Source organism: Polyodon spathula, chromosome 1 (genome assembly GCF_017654505.1).
Source record: "Polyodon spathula isolate WHYD16114869_AA chromosome 1, ASM1765450v1, whole genome shotgun sequence".
Taxonomy (NCBI): Eukaryota; Metazoa; Chordata; class Actinopteri; order Acipenseriformes; family Polyodontidae; genus Polyodon; species Polyodon spathula.
In genome coordinates, this window is record NC_054534.1 from 56,913,908 (window position 1) to 56,936,185 (window position 22,278).

At 36.5% G+C, this 22,278-nt stretch overlaps 1 protein-coding gene and 1 long non-coding RNA gene across 3 annotated transcripts in view; one reads left to right on the plus strand and one right to left on the minus strand.

Moving 5' to 3' along the window:
• Window positions 1-205: 205 nt before the first annotated feature.
• On the minus strand, window positions 206-14,860 carry LOC121319989. Its single transcript, XR_005950779.1, has 3 exons — window positions 14,566-14,860; window positions 5,358-5,477; window positions 206-1,453 (listed from the first exon to the last, which is right to left on the minus strand). It is a non-coding gene; the product is annotated as an uncharacterized LOC121319989 (long non-coding RNA).
• A 6,585-nt stretch (window positions 14,861-21,445) lies between these two features.
• LOC121320017 (pre-mRNA 3'-end-processing factor FIP1-like) overlaps window positions 21,446-22,278 on the plus strand; it is a 48,554-nt gene continuing 47,721 nt past the window's right edge. For both annotated transcript variants that reach the window (XM_041258127.1, XM_041258135.1), the window contains exon 1: window positions 21,446-21,782. In XM_041258127.1, the coding sequence (XP_041114061.1) occupies window positions 21,668-21,782 (115 nt within the window). In that variant the 5' untranslated portion in view covers window positions 21,446-21,667. The remainder of the gene's footprint in view (window positions 21,783-22,278) is intronic.

The window sequence follows — 22,278 nt, forward strand, 5'->3', positions numbered from 1 at the left end:
AGTAATTTGTGGTTGTAAAATGCCCATATTGCCCCCCAAAAAATGCAAACCTTGTTTAGCACTTTAGCGGCCACAAAAAAGATGGTGTACGTAAAGAATGGTTTTCACCTATTAAAATAGCACTTTGCCATCATTAATCCATTTAAATACTATTGAAATGTATTCAAATGAAATAAGGAGTGTGAAATTGGACAGGGATCTGGAATACTAAGTGGGAGCAAACATTATAATGAGATGTAAGGATTTTGCCTTGCACTTGGACCGCCATAAACTTTGCACCTCCTTTTACTGTTATAGAAGCAAGTAATCAGGAGCTGTATAAAAGCACACAGCTGCAGAGACCTGTCATTGGCTTCAAGATGGCTGCTGAGGCACATTTCCTGATACGGCAATGCTTAGCTCTTGTTGAGGACAAGCAGGAAAACCTTTGGAGGACAAGGGCAAGACGGACCATGCATATTCAAACCCAGACTCACTTTGTTTGGAATGCTGGAGGATGCGGTGGTAAGGTGCTATCGTCTCACTCCACAGGTCATCCTAGACCTAGTAGCTGAATTTCATCTTTTCATCATCCAGTTGACTGTCCTCCTGGTAACATTGACTTTCTCCACTATAGAGGACCATATGGCCTGCCTGGTAGCATAACTGATGTTGGCTGAGGCTTTTCCAAATAACTCAGTTTCATGCTGAGCGACCTCAGCCGTAAGGACTCTGCTCCCGAAAACTTTGATTTTCTTTTCCATGCGCAATAATTTCCTGGCCGCTGGGCAATTTGGATTTTGCAACCGCAATTGTTTGCACTACACCTATCTTTACATCAGCCCCTTTGTCATAGATTTGCAAAACATAAGCTGTAGAAACCCAACTCCAAAGTTGGTATTCCACATTTCTTTCAATAAAGTTGTGATACGTTTTTCATAGCTTATTACAGAACAACTTGCCAAATCCTTTCATAACACTTTTGTTATTCCACTTCTTTCTGTTGTTTTCATATTGACATATTTTTAGATTAGTTTTATTTGTTTTTAAACATCTACGACTAAAATGCAACCCAAATATATATTTTTTAAAATAATTAGATCAACACAGTCTTAAGCTCTATTTCTCATGCAAGGTAAATTATGTTGTACACTACTTCATATAACAACAACTCAATTTACACATTGGCAAGAATCAGGATAATTAAACTTTTCTGCCAACAAGCAATAGGCTATATTTCAGACTCTTTGGGACAATGCTTTTCATATAAAAGGGAAAGATATGGTGGGTTGGTTGGTTAGTACCTCTAATAGCAGGCGCTCAAAAGCCAGGAACTGTCTCACTTGGTGAAATGGGTGTCCTCAGTGTCTGCACAGTTGCCAGGGAGAGCTTCAGGGTCCTGCAGTGGTTCTGCATGGCTTTGAAGTTGTTCTTAAACAGATGGAGGAACTAAGCTGCTCAGGTGTGACTCTACCTGCAGAGAAAAAAAATATGGATGAAGACCAAGGCACATCCTGTCTTTTAAGCAGTATATTTGTTATAGAACAATCCCTATTCTAAGGGATACGACTATATTTAGTAAGTAAGAGGCAAATCAGAAACATGTGCTATATTTAAATAATTAAAAGATAAACACATTATTCTAATGGCTAAAACAGACACCAGCACATGGGACATTTCCAAGCCTGCAAAGATTGACTTAATAATAAAACTGCTTTCCAAGTGTATCTACAGAACAAGCAGAAGCTGTTTCTGCATTTGCTTAATTGATTAATTTCTTTAGTGTTCTCTATGCTTTCTTGAAAGTTAGGAATCTGAAAATGTAGACATAACACGTACTAGTGTATAATGAATATCATATTAAAAAAAAATAAAAAAATCATCATTAAATAAACAAAGTGCATCTAAGCTGCAGAAACTCTTCATTTTTCCTGTCATGTTGCCTTTTTAGGTCTTCCTTTGCTTACTGAGTTCTAAAACCTTAACCTTTTCTGAGAAATGCCTTTAACAGAATGTGAAGAATGTCTTATTCATTAGAAAAAATACCAACAGCCAGTGGTTCTGTGTTGTAATGCAGGGACAGTGCATATTGTTAGAACATTTTATGTTTGAAGATTTTGGATTTTTTTGTTTTTGTTTTTGTAAACATAACAAGGACAGTCTTAACAGGGGTGTGCTTGTATTGTCTGAGCGATGGATTTGCTGCACAAACTAGTCAGCTAAACTGCGGAGCCAGAAAACATGTTGGATACACTTTTGCCAGCTAATAGATTTAAGAGCATCCGGCTGTTAAAATAAGCCATACGGAATAATAATGGGAAAATAACAGTATTAAATATTAAACAAAATAAATAAATGGAAGCTCGTAAATCATAACTTAGAAAGAAAGTTTATGTCTCTCTAAATTAAATTGTATTCTAATAAAGCTTGAAAGCTGTCCAAAAAAAATCCAGACAGTCCTACTGTCAACAGACTCATCTTCTAAAAGCTACAGTAAGGTGAGCCAGAATGTACTTGGCTCTTGTGCCAACCTTAATTTAATAAAAGATAACACACAACTCCGCTAATAGGCTGTCTACAGTATTTCAGTGATTTGTTTAAAGCAACTTTGCAACCGAATAGGAAAAAAAATTCCAAAATGTGTGGACACTTGAAATACAAGAGTTATAATCAGATATCAGAGAGCATATTTGTCATCCCTTACAAGATCTGTTTATATCCCTATAAATATAACAAAAAAAAAAAAACAGCTGGTCTACGGTATCTGTACTGTACAGAGCATAAAAAGAAAAATGCTGCCGAAGTAGAAGTTCATTACAGAGTTGTCTTGTTTTTAATTACTGTAGCTATGGAGAAAAAATATAAATGACAGCAGTACCAGCAAGATGTGCAATAACTTAAACAGGTTTAAAAGATAAAAATAAAACTGTAAAATAGGAGTGTCATGTTTTTACCACTTCTGTCTCATGTTAATAATGGAGATAAATTAATGCAGACAGCTGCTGGCTGACAACGTGAAAACTTACTAAATAAATAAATAACACTGTCAGTTCTTAACTGGGACTAGCTCGATCTTGCAATCTAAGACTCCCCCCCCCCCCCCCCCCCCCAATCAGCTTTATAAAATTATCAGTATCACCTCCATTAAACCTGTCCGGTTGTTGTATGCTAACCATATGTTGTTTAGTTATGGAATACTTTAAAGCATAAAAAGACATTCAGCTTTACATATAGACCATAAAGGATCTACTGTATATGATGCTTGCCAAGATTCTCTGCCACATCCTATGTCAAATACATATTACTTTCTTTTAGTAAAGCAAATAGCCAAGTACTGTTAAAGGAACACTTTATTTTGTCTTTCCGTGAACAAAAATGTCTTTCCCATGTAAAGAATATTAGAATATTAAAAACACAAAGCATCCTCAAAACAGACCCAATAGTTGAAAACTGATCAAAACATGTAATCTGCATTACAAATCTCCAATACAAAACAAAACACTGGATCTTATTCACTAGTCTTTAACTAATGAAGATTTATTGGCTCATTACAGGTTCACTGATATACAACTGCAGGAGGACAATGCACATCAATACTGTAACTACCAAATCAGACATCCTTGGAAATCCCCTCTTGTCAAAAAAACCCAAAAAAAAACAAGAAGTTGTACGGTTTATCACATGTTCATTTACACTTTAATCTGTTATGTATTGTCAATTTCTATTCACTTCACGGTGTTATTGGTTTACTTTAACTCAACGGATAAAAGGGGAAATACAGATAAGGTAATTTTCTTGTCATGAAAAGACTCTTGTTGTTACCAAGCTGAAACAGGTTTGCACTGGAACAATGAGCTCTTCTTCTAGAAAAGCATTTAAATAACAGAAAAGTCCTATAATCAGTGATCCCAAGTCTCTCTGCCAAAACATTTGACACGGCAAACTGCAAATAAAAATAATGGTAACACATTAGAATGTGGGGTCTGTACACATGGACCTGGCTTGTCAAAGTTTGCCAATGTTTTGCTTCAGTTCAATGTTTTGCTTCAGTTCAAAGGAAACATAACATGTGTCACATGGACGCGTTTGGTTTTTCTTTTTTTCAACATATTGCATCTCAATAGTCTGTTGTTTAATATGTGATTCATAGGACAGTAAAAAGTGTCTTCCAGGAGTTGGTTGTCAATAAAAAAGCTCTCTATGCATTATTAAGGATAGAGTTAACAAAGCTGCTGTGGGAGCGAGACAGGATGGCTGCAATCTGTGACCAACCTTTACGGCTCCTTAAAAGCCTACAGGCTTAGAGAGAAGAACCCTACTACTATTAAAATAATCCCTGACAGTATTGGTGATAAACCAAAAAATAGTTTATTAAAAAACGTTTATGCACGTTGTGTTTTACTTGCTAATTACAGACAGCACACATAAGATGTCAACATGTGGTTTTGATTTCCTTCTACCACATATGTAACCACGTTTATTTAAAAAATAAAATAAGAAAACACCCCACAAGAGGGCACTGTGTACCTTTCACAGCCTCAAATTCCCCCCACAGTGTTAATTTATTCACAGGACACTGAAGGTTGTTTTTATTTTAGTTTTTAAAATGTTTCTTTTAACAGAAAACAAAAACATATGTGGGGGATACTGGCATTCCCCCTAATTAGTGTGGTTATATTTCCCAGTTGTTTGAATTGTGATTGACTAAGTTCTAATTGAAGACAAACAGCAATCTGTGTAACAACAAAAGGACTTTCCGACATGGTTATTATTTTGATAAATTGACACAGGCTCAGAAAAGTGCTAAAAACAGTGACTGCATTTTGAAAATATTTTCAACCAAGAACAAAATGTAGTTTTTTTTTGTCTTTACGAGACTTTAAACAGTGTTCATCTGCAGGCATAAATACAAATTAAAAACAGAAAAAACAGAGCTGGTTGAAACAAAAACCTGGAGCAAAGGGCTACTTAAGAACCAGGACTGAAAACCACTGGACCAGACCATACAAAGGAGTCTAATTCAAATTAAGAGAAGAATCATTTTTCAAAGGATCTCAAAAGCATGTACAAAATCAGATCACTGAAAGCAACCTTAACGGAATGTAATTAGTGGTGATGTGGCAATTTCTTAAAGTTCAACTTATACAATCAATAATATGACTCATATGTACAAAATTATGCTCCATTATTCATTTCTAAAAATGAAGCCTGGATCCAACTGAAATATTCATTAAGGAATAAAGCTTTGTGAGAAGATGTTCAGACTTCACAGCTTTGTTATTACATTTTTCCCCGCCATCCTGCTGGGGTGACTGGGGTACTTTCTCAATAAAAAGAGCATTCTACAATCTTATGAACATTGTGAAAGGCAGTATTACCAAGGCTCATCTTAAATAGGCAGGTTTTCTTTGCTGGCAGCCTCCACCAGGTGTCTCCGGACCTCCATCACAGCCTCCTTGTGCAGCATGGACTCCCACAGGACTTAAGCTGCAGGGTCACTGCAAGGAAACGGGAGGGTCAGGTTAAACGGCTGCTGGATAATGGAGCAATGACAGCACAATTGAGCAATGTCACTGTAGCATCAAGCACAGCTCGTTGCACAAGAAGCTCTGAAACAGGGAATGCAACAAGGAATAACTGCAAACAGACTTTTTTTTTTGTCTACATCTTATAAAATAAAAATATAGAAGCAACTGTTAAAGCACCAAAGCAGTATTGCAGAATAGACATCTACGCAGTTTGCATCTTGGGGGTTGACTTCAGTTTGAACTGTGGGTTCATATGTGGTTTGTATTGCTTTTTGATACTTGTCTATTAAAGTGTACTCTTTAACATTTGGTATAGGTGTTTGGTAACCACTGAGGGAATTCAGATTTCTAGGCCACTTGACCAGGCATCTGCATTTGAAAGAAAAGATTCTGATATTTAGCATTTTGTTTTCTTGTTGCTGGTGTACTTTGTTCATTTGTCTTTCACCTACATTAGTTATTTTCTGTTTTGGCAACTTTAACGAAACACTGTTTTGACCTAACTGAACAGGTCTTGCAAGAAGGGAACATAAGCTGGATGTATTATGATGATTTAAGCAGTAGTGTTAGAAACCAAACGTTGACACTGCATTCTTTTTTCTTAGAAAAAAAGAACAGCAATCCTGGTTTTCGTTCTTTAGGAAAAAAAAGCTCCCTTTCCATGATAACTGCTACCATATGTTTAATATCAGATGTAATCTGTTCCATTCCTCAACACTGCAGACTGGGAAGGGGGTTGAAATTGAGCAATATCGTCTTTAAAAGAAAAACAGATTTTTTTTCTTCTGTTTTTTTTTTCACTGTTGGGCAGCTGAAACTAAACAAGTTGCCTCTAAAAGTTCTTTCTGCTGCAATTTGTTTGTTTAAAAATCCTTGTTTTAAACCTATATAACCTACATAAATAAAATATTCCCTCAGTTAAAGTATGATTGAAAAACCTTGTTTCTAATAAAATATCTCTACCCTATTTTAGTTACTTTAAAAAAAAAGTTACTTTTCATAGATTAAAATATTTTAGTGGATTTTGATAACATGACCTAAATTAAGAACTTAAAAAAAATAAAGTATTTGGTTAGAAAATGATAAACACATATATCAAAATGCCAAATGTATTTGTCTTTCCCCGGGCTTTTTAAACTAATAAAACCTTGACTAATGTTTATGGTCTGGTTTAAATTCTTGACCCCATCCCCATGGCTAAATCTTTAGGAGCACTTATAAACAAGGTATGACCAATTCTTTCAAGCCTCTCTCAGACTGATGTACAGTTACCACACTAGTAGTACATGCTGGCAACATCCAAGTTTCAGCAAGTGTAAAATTAATTTTAAGGAACTTATTTGGGGCTTTAAGGTACAAATAAAAATCAATTGCTTGTTTAATATCTTCACAAACAAGTCTCGTCTCGTGACAAGCATTACCAATATCTGCGAAAATCATTAAGAAACTATTAGTATGCTACCAGCAACACCAGTCTGTAAAAGAAACAAGAAATTGTCTTCAGCCTCAATGCACTCAGGGGTTTAGAGAGGTAGTGACTGTTGGAAGGTACTGTAGGTAATAAAGTGACTAAAGCTAAGTCTGGATCCTTTAAAACGTAAACTGTGAAAATAGCCTTTAGATTAGTCAATTGTTGAATTCCTCACTGCTTACTGTCACAAGCAGCATTCATGGTTGATGACATGCTGGTGGGTGATTCATATATTGAAAGTCTAAACTAACAAACAATCCCCCCCCCCCCCCCCCCCCCCCCAGGAGGAGGGTACAAAAACTGGCAATAAGACTTTTGTAAAAAGTGCATCCCTCCAACATTCAAGTTTGTTCAGAGTTCCCTTAGGCTTGAAACGCTCTTGCAAATCAATCATTTGTTTCCACATCACCTCCTTAAAGCAGATAGGATTAGTTACTCACCCTTTAACAGGTTTGTACTGTGTATGGGATAACCTGTTGAGCAATTTGCTGACAGTGTCATTTATTGATTGGCGGAAGGTGGAGCTAGTGGCCTGGTTTCTCCCGGGGGGGGGAATGATAAGAGCAGGATAAAGGGGCACATGGATTTTAATGTAGATGGTGGACACAGTATTTGCAGAAGAGGCAGGAACACATTTGGGCTGAGAGAAGGAGGCTAGCTTTTGGCATCCATGCCCTTTTCTGGCTACATAACACCTATTGTACTCCTTCTGGTTTGAAGATTGCATGACCACACACACACACGCACACACACACACACACACACACGCACACACACACGCACACGCACACGTACACACACACACACACACACTATTCCAAATCCAACTAATGCCAAAATGCTGGTAGGCGCTACAAGGGACTCTACTGATTTGGCTCAGCAAATTAAACTGGGAAACAATGTAACACTGGACTGTACTCCTTCAAGAAGAAGTCAAACAAGAACACGAATCTTTGGTCATTTTGGAATTAAATAAAGAAATGCTTGAAGAAACTGAACTAACAGGACTGTAGCTAGGAATAGATTTTTACTGAGGCAGAAATCTGCCTCAATGTATGCTGCGCCTCTGACTAAGCAATACTGGTTTTCAACTTCCCTTTTAAACAAATCACTGAATATGCTGACAAATATGGTCTGAAGTCATTCATTACTGTTTAAATTACAAAATTCCACTAAGCCATTTATCTTTTACAGAGGATACCTGTAGCAGACAGCAGTGCGTTCAATCTTAAAACAACAATAAAATACATTCATTTATTACTAGTACTCCTCAGAGATATAATGCAGTTACAATATTAATGTGAAAATATTAAGCTAATGGAATTAGTTTACCATTGCTTCTGATTTTGTAAGCAGTACTTTGTTGTCTAGATTTACAAATAAATCTTTCACCAGGTAGCAGTCCTGCTTTATTCATTTTCCATGGTCACATGTACAGTATCTTTGAACGCATTCAGTGCTCAATTCTGGGAGGCCACTGCAGTAAGTATTACTTGAAATCCAATGTAAATGCACAACTACATGAAAATGTTAGAAAGTGCAGTAAGGCTATGGAACCCATGTTGATTTTTACCTCAGCCAAAAAAAATAAAAAGGACTTCCATGAGTTATACTCCTACAGACCAGAGGAACTGCCAGTTGCAACAGTACACATTTTACATTTCTCAAGACATCTTTTAAAAGTTTCTTAATAATGTGCATCAGCACATTATTTCTAGGGTGGGGTTTTAAAAATACTTGATTTCTGTTTTAGATGGAATCAAAACTAGGGCTTTATTTCAAAATACCAGTGGTGCACGGCTTATATGAACTTCACAAACTGTAATGCTTGAGAAAGTAGCCCATCGGTTGCCACATTAACAATAACTTGTAATCTACAGCAATCACACTGTTATTCATATAATGTTGGGACCTACAGAAACAACTAAAAACAACTGTGGTGTGCCAGGAATACTGGATCTCAATTTGGCCATTTAAAATGGAAAGGGTCTGCTTAATGCCAGCTGGAATAATGACATGCTTTCTTAAAGTATACAGAGTAAATTTAAGGAGAATACAAAACCTGTTTGCTTAACAAACTTAAGCAACTCCAAAACTTCTTCCAACAGAAATAAGATTTTTTTTTTTTTTTTTTTTTTATGGAACAAGCAATGTGTTTTAGGTTGCAGAGGGAATACAGAAGAAAAATGGCTACCCAGCTCTGCATGTGCAGTTATTCTACAACTCGTTGCAGTAATAAAACCAGAATAGCAAAAAAAAATGACAAAAGACATAATACTCGATACGCCCTTTTGAAAAAAAAAAAAAAAAAAAAAAAATGTAGTCGTCTCCAATTTTTTTACTCGGTTTTCTCCCCAGTTTAGCGTGCCCAATTATTATCTGTATCCTCGGCTCAGCCCCCCGCCGACTCAGGGAACGGAGGCTGGAGCACGCGTACTCCGAAATGTGCTCCTACCAATCTGTCAGATCGGATCAACAGCGAGGCCACCAGATCAATAGTGCCGGAGGATAACACAGATCTGGAGGCTCCACTGCAGAGCCACATGTGCCCTATTGGCCACAGAGGTCGCTGATGCGTGGCGAGCAGTGGATTCCCCTGCCAACATGGGCCCTCCCTACCCGGGCAGTACTCTGCCAATTGTGGGCTGCCCCCTATGAACTCCTAGTCACAGTCGGCTGTGACATAGCCTGGACTTAAAGCTGTGATCCCCAGGCTATAGGGCACATCCACGTGGAGTGCTTTTGCTGGATGCGCCACTCAGGAGCCCCCTCTATACACCCTTTTAATAACAAATTAGACATACAAAGAACTTGTGAAGAAGGGCCCTCTACACTGCTTCCTTCAAAGCCAAAATTACTTATATAAGCAAGAATATAAAATCAGTACTGTAGCAATTAAATTGATCAGTTGGGAAGCAAAACAAAAAAACTAAAAAGTTGAGTCATTGATTTTACTTTAACACAATTTGCAAATGCACAAAGAGAAAACCACAAAGTCTGACCATTACAAAGGGCATAATGTTTAACCAAGCAAGTAAAAAAAAACATTTCCTGTTTATACTCCAAAACCTCAGGCCACTGTCTTAGTGTGATCTGCTGTAGACTTAACCATGTCTGTGTATTTTGGCTGTGGCTCAAGCTTGTAGAGGATACAGTTTGATTTATGTGTAAGGCGGGCCAGTGATAGAAGCCTGGTGACAGGGTGATAGCTAATGTCTTAGTATTCAAATGGCTGCAATATGTATATAAAAAAAAAACACACCTCTCCCTTGTACATTTACTCACAGGAAATATGAATTTCACATCAGCGTTTACAACACAAGTAAAAAATATTTCAATAAACTGGCAGTGATTTTATGTTCTTCTGTGTCTGGATACAAATATGAACAAAAGAAAGATTACAAAAGAGAGGAGGCCATTCGGCCCATCTTGCTAGTTTGGTTGTTAGTAGCTTATTGATCCCGGAATCTCATCAAGCAGCTTTTTGAAGGATCCCAGGGTGTCAGCCTCAACAACATTACAGGGGAGTTAGTTCCAGACCATCACAATTATCTATGTAAAAATAATTTCTGTTCTGATTGCCCCTTTATCTAATCTCCATTTGTGACCCCTGGTCCTTGTTTCTTTTCAGGATGAACAAGTCCTTTGGGTCAACATTGTCAATACCTTTTATAATTTTGAATACTTGAATCAGATCGCCGCATAGTCTTCTTTGTTCAAGACTGAACAGTTTCAATTCTTTAAGCTTGTCTGCATAGAACTTGCCTTTTAAACCCAAAATAATTCTGGTCGCTCTTCTTTGCACTCTTTCAAGAGCAGGAATATCCTTTTTGTAGCGAGGTGACCAGAACTGAATACAATATTCTACACAAGGTCTTACTAATGCATTGTAAAGTTTTAACATTACTTCCCTTGGTTTAAATTCAATACTTTTCACTATATATCTGAGCATCTTGTTGGCCTTTTTTATAGCTTCCCCACATTTTCTAGATGAAGACATTTCTGAGTCAACAAACTCCTAGGTTATTTCATAGATTCCTTCTTCAATTTCAGTATCTCCCATATGATATTTATAATGCACATTTTTTGTTGCCTGTGTGCAGTACCTTACACTTTTCTCTATTAGTGTAATTTACCATGTGTTATTTGCCATTTCTGAATTCTGTCTAGATCATTTTGAATGACCTTTGCTGCTGCAATGGTGTTTGCCACTCCTATTTTTGTGTCGTCTGCAAATTTAACAAGTTTGCTTACTATACCAGAATCGAAGTCATGTTGTTGAAGTAGTAACAACATGTAATGTTGTTGAAGCTGACACCCTGGGATCCTTCAAGAAGCTGCTTGATGAGATTTTGGGATCAATAAGCTACTAACAACCAAACGAGCAAGATGGGCCAAATGGCCTCCTCTTGTTTGTAAACTTTGTTATGTGCTTATGTTCTTATGTTCTTATGTCATTAATGTAGATTAGGAATAGCAGAGAACCTAATACTGATCCCTGTGGTACACCACTGGTTACCTTGCTCCATTTTTAAATTTCTCCTCTTATCCATACTTTCTGTTTTCTACTTGTTAACCACTCCCTAATCCATGTGCATGCATTTCCTTGAATCCCTACTGTGTTCAGTTTGAGAATTAATCTTATGCAGGACTGTCAAAAGCTTTCTGGAAATCTAAATAAACCATGTCATATGCTTTGCAATTATTCACTGTTGATGCAGCATCCTCAAAAAAAAAAAAAAATAAATCAAGCAGGTTAGTTAAACATGATCTCCCTTTCCTAAAACCATGCTGACTCTCTCCCCAGATACTATTACCATATAAGTAATTTTACATTTTGGATGTTATTATAGTTTCAATAAGTTTACATGTAGTAGAAGTCATGCTTATTGGTCTATAGTTACCTGGTTTGGTTTTGTCTACCTTTTTGTGGATCAGAATTACGTTTGCAATTCTCCAGGCTGTCGGTACAACCCTTATGTCAAGAGACTGTTGCAAATGTTTATAAGCTCAGCTCAAACCAAATACTCATTTCACTGGACCCTACTGACAGGTGTGTTTGACCCCAGTATTATTTGTAAAGCTATGTGTTTACATACAGTATGTTTTTGGTTAATTACTACAATTAGAAATCTGATTAGGAAGGAGCATTAAGTGCAGAGTAGAGCTCTTTCAAATGAAATGACAGCACACCATTATAAAACAAAATATTTCTGATTCATTAAGAGGGTCTGTTGTGGCCTACATAGCCAATCTACAAATTCCAGGTGTACTGTCTTTCCAGCCAGTCAGTTATCCACCTGCACTATTAATATTGTCTGATATTTCCTGTGCACATTTATATTAGCTTCTCCCACAGGAAATTTAGTTGACCACTTCCAAGTATGTTTAAAATTAGGTTTAGGTGCTTTAAAACAGTTTCAATATTAATTATATTATGTATTAGGGGAAATGATACTATTTGAAACACTATAGATATAATTACCACTTTCAATACTCATAGGCTACTTGATTTTCCCAATTTGTACTTGATTAAGGTTTTGATCTTATTTACAAAAACATTCCACCAAAAATAATCCTACAAGTTATGAAAACAGTTGATATACACTGACATATAAATTTAATTATTTTAAATTGACAGCACCAAAGTACAGGAAGCTGTTTCAGGTCAAAATGTTAATCCAGACAGCCTGGTTAGAAGGACAATTAATCTTTATTTTCTTGTTTTGTTTTTAAAAGATTTTTGTTTTCCACGCTCCAGCAATTTAAAACAGTGCATTAGACCGTCATTCTGTTATAGAAAAGCTGTATTCTTGTTATAAAGCAGCAGGAAGCCCATAACCTGTCTGTAATGCTTATGGCAAGTCATTTGACCACTTATCCTACTCTACAATGTGGAGTCCTGTTTAGGGTCTGCTTCTAACATGCACTGCTTTTAAACTGGGCAGTAGGTTTAAGTTTTTGTGGCTATATTCACTGGTGTGCAAAGTCTTAGACATGTTGTATTTTCCAACTCTGATGCTTTATAAGCATCAACAATTTACTTAAAGCCTTCACTAGTGTTGTCTGCTATTATAAAAACCTTGACTTGCATAAAGAAGGAAATACAGTGAGTGAAATAGCTCACATCACTTGATTTTCAAGGTGTGGTATCCTAAGCATAAAATCAACAAGTACAGAGAAACATTGTCTGTAATTGACAAACCCAGGACTGGAAGACCAAAAAAAGCTGTCTAACAAGGATGAGCAATACTTGAAGATAATATCCTTAATGAACAGACGACAAGTGTTGAATTGACAACAGAACTGGCAGAAGGCACATATGTCGTTGTCTATCCATCAGCAGTCCAAAGTACCTTTAACCATGGTTCTATAGTCCAATTTCTGTGTTCTTGGGCGTAATTTTGCCTTTTAGTCTTGTTTCCCTTTCTTAACAAATGTATCCTTACTGCAACACATCCTTTGTCCTGATTTCAAGAGTGACCTTCATGCTTCTGATTTGATGGACAACACCACCTATGCCTTCTACCAGTTTTGTTGTCAATTCAACTAAAGTATCCCAGTAGCCTGCCTTTCAGTTATACAGTAGTTGCTTTACTTAATGTGTTCCAAAAAATAAATACACTTGAAAATGCACTGATACCAAGTCTTCTACCTTTTTAAAGGCTCCCATACAGTAAATAAAATGTACCTCAAACTTCAAGTCAACTCATAAATCCTTGGAGCTTTGTATAAGAACCAGAATTTGTGTGTGTATGAATCATTGTTGAAACTTTTAAGGTTTCTCAGGGGAGAGACAAGGGTGTTTACTGTGTGACTGTTTCAATTTAACATAAGTGTGATATTACATTAGTCCTGCAGATTGAATAAAAAACATCATCTGAATAGGAATCTTCAATGCAGATTTAATTTAATCCATACATTATGCCTCAGACACCTGGTTTATTCTAAGACAATGACTCATGAATAAGGTCATCACAGGTTTTTGCTGTGCATTGGTGAGCTTTTCCATCTGCTACCTATTATATCACTTACATAAATGCAAGAATTTCTAGCAAGGCTAGCAGGAAACCCCAGTATGGTGTCCAAATGACACCTGACCCTCTTAGCTTAAAACAGGAGGCAAAGCCAAAGCACTCAAGAACAGCCATTCAAGTTTTACCTCAGTCATACCATAATTGCTTGTGAAAGTATTATTCCGGAAAGATATTATATTTAAAGTTAACCATCTTTTATACATATTCCCCCTTTTTTAACAATAATGATACTCCCAGCTGGTATTCATAGGGCATTTCCGTTGTTGACATTCTCAGTCCTGGGGCCCATCAGGTATTTCCAATCATCAGCAAAATTGTCATTATTTACACATTAAGTCACTGCAGAGACCTGGCTCATCAAGCTTAGCCTCAAAACAATTCCCCAAAGATACCAAGTCTAATTATATATCTTGGTGTCTATCACTGTTTAAGAGAAAATACTACAAGGCTGAAAGATGTGTATTTATCAAAATGCAAGTTGACAACAATGTCAACATTTTATGTACTATAAACCTCAAGGTCTCGGCAAATCAACAGAACGGTAACTTACTTTTCATGTCGTAGTTTCTTCTTTTGAAAAACAGGTTAAAAATGTTTTGAAATTGTGGTCCCTTGTGTTTAACGATTTCTTGGCATAACCTGTTCCATTAGATACAGCACAGTGAATGAAAACAAAAATGCTATTGTTCTCTTTAACCCAAGACAAATGTTTATTAGGAAACTGAAGTAGCTTCAAACTGTCCCATATCCGCCACTGGGTCAGCTGTTGTGCTGTCTCTCCCAGCTCCCACGGCTTCCGACGCCAATCACAGAAATTGCTCAGCCAGGCACTGAGGACCATGACCCACTGCCAAAGCCAACACATCTCAGAACAGCCACTTCATCAGTACGATAAGTTTGATCTCAGACCCCGTTTACAGTCCTAGGATTCCAGCAAGCACTGAGCCAGTGCACACGCTGTTGCATACATGGAAAGGGTGCTGTGCATTTGCATTCAGTATCAACGTGTTTGATTAAAAACAAACCAAAAAAAATCAAGAGCTGCAGACTGTGCTAAGCTATTTCAGCTACCAGTACATGGAACTGAATCCTTTGGCAACTGTAAAAAAAAAAAAAAAAAAAAAAAGAGCTCCAGTAACTTAAAAATAATACAAAAAACATGAACAAGAGACAAAGTACTATACATACCTTACTTACTATAGCAATACGTGTTAGTTTAACATCCTAGGTGGCCTACTTTAAACCAAGAGTTACTGTATGTAACAATACTAAAACTAATACATATTTGAGTAAATATCTTGGGGGGGGGGAATAAAATGGCTATTTTCACAGGCAGTCCAATAAAAATAATAATAATAATAAAAAATCCTAGTGTTTACTACCATTTACAAGAACCTGTCAGGAGAAAATGTTTCAGAGTGCCGTACTGTATATAACAAATTGTGTGAGTATGTGCCCCCCCACCCCCCGAAGGGACTTGACAAGCCATCACATTTGTTTGAGTGGCAGCTGTTTTGTTTTTGTGACCTGAGCGTGACATTTACCATTGAAGAAACTGGACAATTCAAGCACTGTTGAAAATCACTCACAAACATTCTTCACAATCTTTTCCATGGTTTATTTCTGGTTATCCACTAAATTTGGGCTTGCTCACAAGAATGAATCTAGACTGAAAAAGTAAAAGCTTCTATAATAAGTATGTTTCTAAATCTAGTACTATTTGTGGTTTAGCAATGGAAACATCATGCTGGCTTCTTTTTTTTTTTTTTGGCAGCTTGTATTTAAATAGAGCCTTTTCAATAAAAATAAATCTGGTCTCCAGATTTGAACTTGTTCTGTAAGAGTTTTTACACAGTGAGGCACAATAGTTTTTTTGTTATTGGAGTCTGAAGCTGTACACTCATGGTAGGTTCCCATGCACTTTTACCAGCCGCTTCAATATTTGTTTAGCCAACCTAAAATGTTGACAAAAGCAAATAATCTCATAAGCATTTGTAGGTTACTTGGAGGAAATGTGTTGTCCACTCCAGCAGGTATTATAAGGCATGCTCCTGAAGTTGATCAAAGGCTTGGTTTTATTGGCAAAAGCCAAAAAAAATACATTTAACTCAGGGACAGTTGGTGGCCTGGTAACCTTGTATTTTCTATTTCACACTCACAGATTTCCAACCAAGAGTTTGTTGTTCATGGAAACACCTCAGGGTTTTAAGACATGAAGGACTAGACAGGCTGAGTCTGAAAATGTTCATTCTGCTACTGCAGCTGTGGAAATTACTTTGCAATAGCTGGGCCATTACGGGCTGAGGTAGTGTAGAGGTAGTTTGCTCTACAGCAACCCCCTGCCGAGAGAGACAAATAAGGAGACTCTCTGTAGAAACTCCCATTCAATTACAACCAGATTGATCAATCATCTATGAAGTTGACAGCTAGCATCGCCAACTAGAAAGCAGCTGTCCTTCAAAGTTTTTTTATCTGACCACCAACAAACCACTTTACATTAAGTAAGGTCAAGCAATACACTACCAATAGCCAGCTAGCTAGCTGTGTGAATGTTGCTTGGTCAGATGTAGAAAGCTGATCTTCTATTAAATACTCAGCTCAGAGTAACAGAAAGTGACAGGGATGGCATGGTTTCAAAGATCTCTAATGAAATTTTACAGAGTATATGGGCTCCATCTGTGCTCATCTCTCAACCTCCATGCATATTTACTCTAATAAATATGTGAGTAAAAAAATAATATACTTTCTTATTTTTGCAATGAGGTGCACACAAAAGGGTTAACAATGTATGGCTAGGTTGGATCTTGTCATCCAAATTGTCAATACTTGAGGAAATCAAATGTATTTTAAGAAACAACCATTTGAACACCCTTTCAATTCCTTGTGTACCTTAAGGAATTAAGAGCACAAACTGCATAACATCACATAACGTCATATCTGTAACAGTAAAAGCAGGTAGATCACATGTATGGACTTAAAAGCACAACCTTGTAGTGATCTGGAAAATATTTAAGATAACCTGACAACACCTTTTCTCTTTGAAACCTGGAACTAATAGGACAAATAAATACATTTACTTATGATGCCAAACTGTGCTGTCATTTACGCTGAACAGGGTTATTTCGGGCAGACGTTTATAGTGGACAAATATCGCTTGCCATTCCCATTGATTTCAAGAACAAATGCATTATTTATACTGTGTTAAGCATGCCGTATATTTCGGGCAAACTCACAGATTTAAATAAACACTGCTTATTACTGTAGTAATTGCTCTTACTAATCCACCAGTCAGCTGTTTTCACCTCGTTACATGGCCATTCACATAGATTTAAATAAAAAAAGGCAGCACTTTACTGTAGTAAAAGCCTGACAGATTGATCAATCAGCTGTTTGCACCTCGTTACTGAGCGATTACCCCTGTACTGTACCTTGGCTATTTAATCCCTGCACGTAGTGTCAGGTTTACAGCACTGGCTGCAACGGCAAACATGGCTGGAAAATAAATCGATGAGCATCAGCATGAAAAATCAATGTAAATAACGTGTCTGTTAGATACTGTGTGCTTGCTAAAGCATGAATTGAACTCTGTCAGTCAGCAAACAATGCAAAAAAGCCGGGGTTTCTGCAGCTGAGGAGGAAAGTGATGATGAAAATACAAAGGAAAAACACTGACACCATCAACAATTCTCAGTTTTGTCACCTTAGCGACCAGGACGCTCTTCTTGAAACAGACTCCGATGACGCAAGCATGCGTGCTGCGCTTACAACACTGCTAATATGGAGCAGCATCCAGATAGAGCCAAATTTGGATTTTTTAGAAAACGCTGACAAAGTTTGCCATCCATATTTGCAAAAAAAGATGCGTATCACAGAGTTCTTCGCTGGAAACAATTTGCAATAATGTAGCCTACCCGTACTGTACTTTTCTGCACTTGAATTACTTTTTTGCACTTACGTTATTACATTGTCACAAGACTGTAGAGGGTGATGTCAGACCAGAAACAGGGACCAACACAGAACAGACACAGACAGGGAGTTTGGTGAAGCCGAGCGCTTGGTTGCGCTCAGCATTTAATAATTAAACAGAAAATAAAAGGTTTGAAAGGCAAACAAAACACAGGACACAGCACTGGTAGCCAAAACAAAGAGACAAACACAGTGAGCTGTTATTATTATTATTATTATTAGTAGTAGTAGTAGTATTATTATTACCTCCGTCTCCAATACCGTTCTCCAATCACCAAACATACAACCCCGAGTGAGTGCAAATATGCTGCTTTTATGCAGATGTACCGAGACTCGATTGCTAGTCAATCATTCAATTGGAGTCACGGTACAACTGCACGTGAATTAATAAAGTGCAATTCCCCGTGTTCACATATTATTATATTTTATCTGCACGTGAAGTGCTGTGCAATCCTTGTGCCTAAATACAAATATACATTTTAAACACTTGTGCTCCTAACCCATATTATATGCCGTGTACCAATGACTATACACCAACATTAACACACTACATACAACATGAAACACAAATAAATAGCGCAGGGGCTGGACACAGTAAGTGATTGAGCTTCCAGAAATCTAACTGTCAATATTTACGTGAACCATTCCCTGAGATATGAAAGTTTAGGTACACAACCCATAAAATATCATTGTGGGATCCACAAAAGAGATTACAAACACACACAAATACAAAACGTGCAAAAAATTGTTCCCCATTCCATATGGCTCTGCATGGGGCAGTAATGATTTAGCATTTTGCTGGGTGGTAAAATGACAGACATCAGAGGCCATTTGATGTCAAACAGCATCAAATTTTGAACATCTGGTCACCAGTTGTTAAAAGTAAAAAAGTAAAATCAAAACAAAAAAAAAACATCTTTACTGCCAATAGGACAAGCTTTTTTTTCTCACACTGTTATTTTTACCAATGCAAATCCAGACGGCTTAATAAATTAAATGTATTTGATCTAAAACGTCTAGACACGTCACTTGCTGTTGACTGCTTGATTGCTCTGGATTAAAATAAACAAAAAGCCTTACTCAAACAGGTCAAACTGGAAAAATCTCAACTTGCGTTTACTACACCAAAGAAAGTGTTTACCATTTAGCAAAGCTGAACTCTTCATTGGAGCCGCATGTCTTATAAACATGTTAACAAGCAACAAATGTTGATTATGACACAGTTTAAAAATCACATTTCACAACAGAATGCCTGTGCTGAAGTCAAAGGTTTAGATCTACTGCTAATACAACAGAAAAAAAGAACATATAAAAAGAAATCAAGAACAGGCCCTTCCCAAGTTGCTTAATTTTTGAATTTCTAATTTCTCTTTACTTCCCTGGTGTATCTTATAATTTTAAAACATGGTATCAATGTATGAAGCAACTACATATAAATTAACCTGTACGTTTGTATATGGTACTGTATTTGCATTTCAAATCAAATTCTCAGTTTTGGCATCCATTGAAAAGTAGCTCTCTTGACACCACAAATATTCTGCAAAGTGGGGTCAAGCATTTTTATAGTTAGTTTTAAGAGCCTCTATCCTTTCATTGTTAACATCCTAACAAAGTTTTACACATATAACTTTAAAGTCTGTTTCAAAGCTTTTTTTTAACAAAATGAGAGCTTTATGAGCAGGAAAAGTAGCTTCTTTACTAATGCCGCTATGTGTAAATACAATGCTTTTTGAATGGGGCTATAACCTCATAACTGAAGTTCACATAGTAAATTCCTACTACAGTTTTTGTATGTTATGTTATTGCAGTTTTTACTGATTTTAAGAGAGGCTATACTCAAATACCGTAAAAATGATGAAACTATGTACAACGGTTTGCATAAAACAAATCATCATCATTTACCACAGAGTATGGAAGGCTTGAAATAAGCAAGAGCCCATTTCAGGTGCTCCATCTCATATTCCACACAGTTAGAACACCAGTATTGTCTTCAGTATTCTATGCATTACAGGCCCCTGAAAAGGACAACAGAGTCAACATTCAGTTGCAAGTGGCATTTCGATATGGAATCATTCAAATGTGCTAACACTTACGCATTTAAAGTCTTGAGTTCATGTGTATGATACAATCACTGTCTTACCAAGATCAAGTGATTCCATAACCTATCATCCTGTATTGCTCCATAGCTACTAAAGCATAAAGAAAGCATATTCTCTACCTTCACATGTATAAATGTATTACCAGGTTCACAAGCATAATAAAAGATTAAGCTTCCAACTTGAAATACTGGTAAGAACAATAACCTGACTTCAACAGCTCTTTTTGTTCTTACATTCCATAGCATAATCACTGTGTAGTTATCATATACAGTAATTAAAAAAAAAAAAGAAGATTTGGTTTGGGACAGAATAACCTTTTTCCATTGCTCAATTTAGTAGAGACAAGGAAATGCAGTGCACTCTCTAGTGGCCCACATTTATATAAGAAAAGTGTTTCTTCTCAGAGCTAAAACATATTGGCATTTATAAACCCATGCGGCTGCAGGTAATAGCTGGGTGGCTTAGTTCACAATGACACAGTCGCTGGGAAGCAGCAATGAGGGATACAGGGAGTTTGTACTCTAAAACTGACGTAACCAAACTGGCAAGCCAACAACTATTGGTTTCTGATAAAGGAAAGCAAAGCCGAGAAGGATCATATTTTGGTGACTGCTTAAAGGTTCATATTCAACACTTGCTCTGCATACTTTCTGCATCCAGAGTGAATAGTGTGTGGATAATGTGTTTGAGCTATAAAAATAACTATGCATGCATCACTTCGGCAGTGTCAAAAAAACCAAAAAAAAAAAAAAAAAACAACAACAACAAAAAAAACATAAAAAAAGTATAGATACCTTACTTTTTACTGTAGGGTAAAAACAAATAGTCAGTTCCCAAATAGTTTATATATATATTAAATAGAACCTTTGTTTATATATATAATATATATAATATATAACACACATATATTCATATATATATATATATATATATATATATATATATATATATATAATTATATTGATATTATTGTGTGTCCAGCTAAATAGTTCTGTCAAATGAGAACATTATACATAACGAGGCAACGCGTACAGCAGCAGTATTGCACTGTGTTGGGTTTGTATATAAACACATTATAAGTAGCATCAATACAGTACTGTTTTATTTTGTTAATTGCATTAAAAAGTTTCGTTACATATTATTTCTGTTACACCTGTACAGAATATATAAACACAAATGAATGGAAATCTGAACAAATACAGCAACAGCTCTATGTGATACGACTCTGTCATTTATAACACTCACAGTTAGCAAATTTCAACCCCGACTTCAGAGGTTTTGACCAATGGCAGAACATTTCCGGTAGAAGAAGCGCCTTCCTGCTTTGGGGATCACTGGCGGGTGAAAGTTGAAAGATCGTCGGTGTAAAAAAAAAAAAAAAAAAAAAAAAAAAAAAAAACGTGTGGGACCTAACGATTTTCAACATTTTCTGATGGATTAAATCATAATTTTAATCATGTATATTGAGCTCTAATTGAAAGGTGTACAGGAAGGGCTTAATAAAAAACACCCAAAAAAGTCTACTAAATAAGAGACGTTTACAAAAAAAAAAAAAAAAAAAAAAAAACCCACCGTGCTTTGAAAAATATGTCTGCTGAAGAAACGGATAAATCGATGGTGACTGATACAAGTGCACCAGCAGGAGATGAAGATGGAGATGGAGACGGTGACGGCGACGAAGAGGAGGAATGGCTTTATGGGGGTATGTAGTTTTTATTGGATAAACTAATGTTTTTGTATGTTTCTAAGATTCTGATTTTATGCATTAAGTTTGAGTCCGTAAGACAAACCTGCGCTTGTGGGCCTGTTCTTTGTACAGATTATCGCTACATACATGCTTACAAAAAATGCGTTTTTTACAACAAGTAATATACAACTAAAGCACCTATCTAGTTGCCAAATGATCTTACAAGTAATTAACGTAATTTCTACTAAAAGCAATTTATTGAATGTTAGGTATTAAAATGCGTGTTAATATTACTAGTTTTATGATTCACATACAGTATTAATGTGTTGCATGTGTGTTTGTTTTAATTAACTTTGATCATTTTAAGAGGACATTACGCTTGGTTGTTATATTGACGAACAACAAGCACCTTCTTTTCCATCTGTGTTGTTGTCTTGAGCTAAGATTCTGTAAAATAATTGCCCAAATATTAGCAGTGGTGTTAAGTGTGATATTAGTAACACGTTACGGT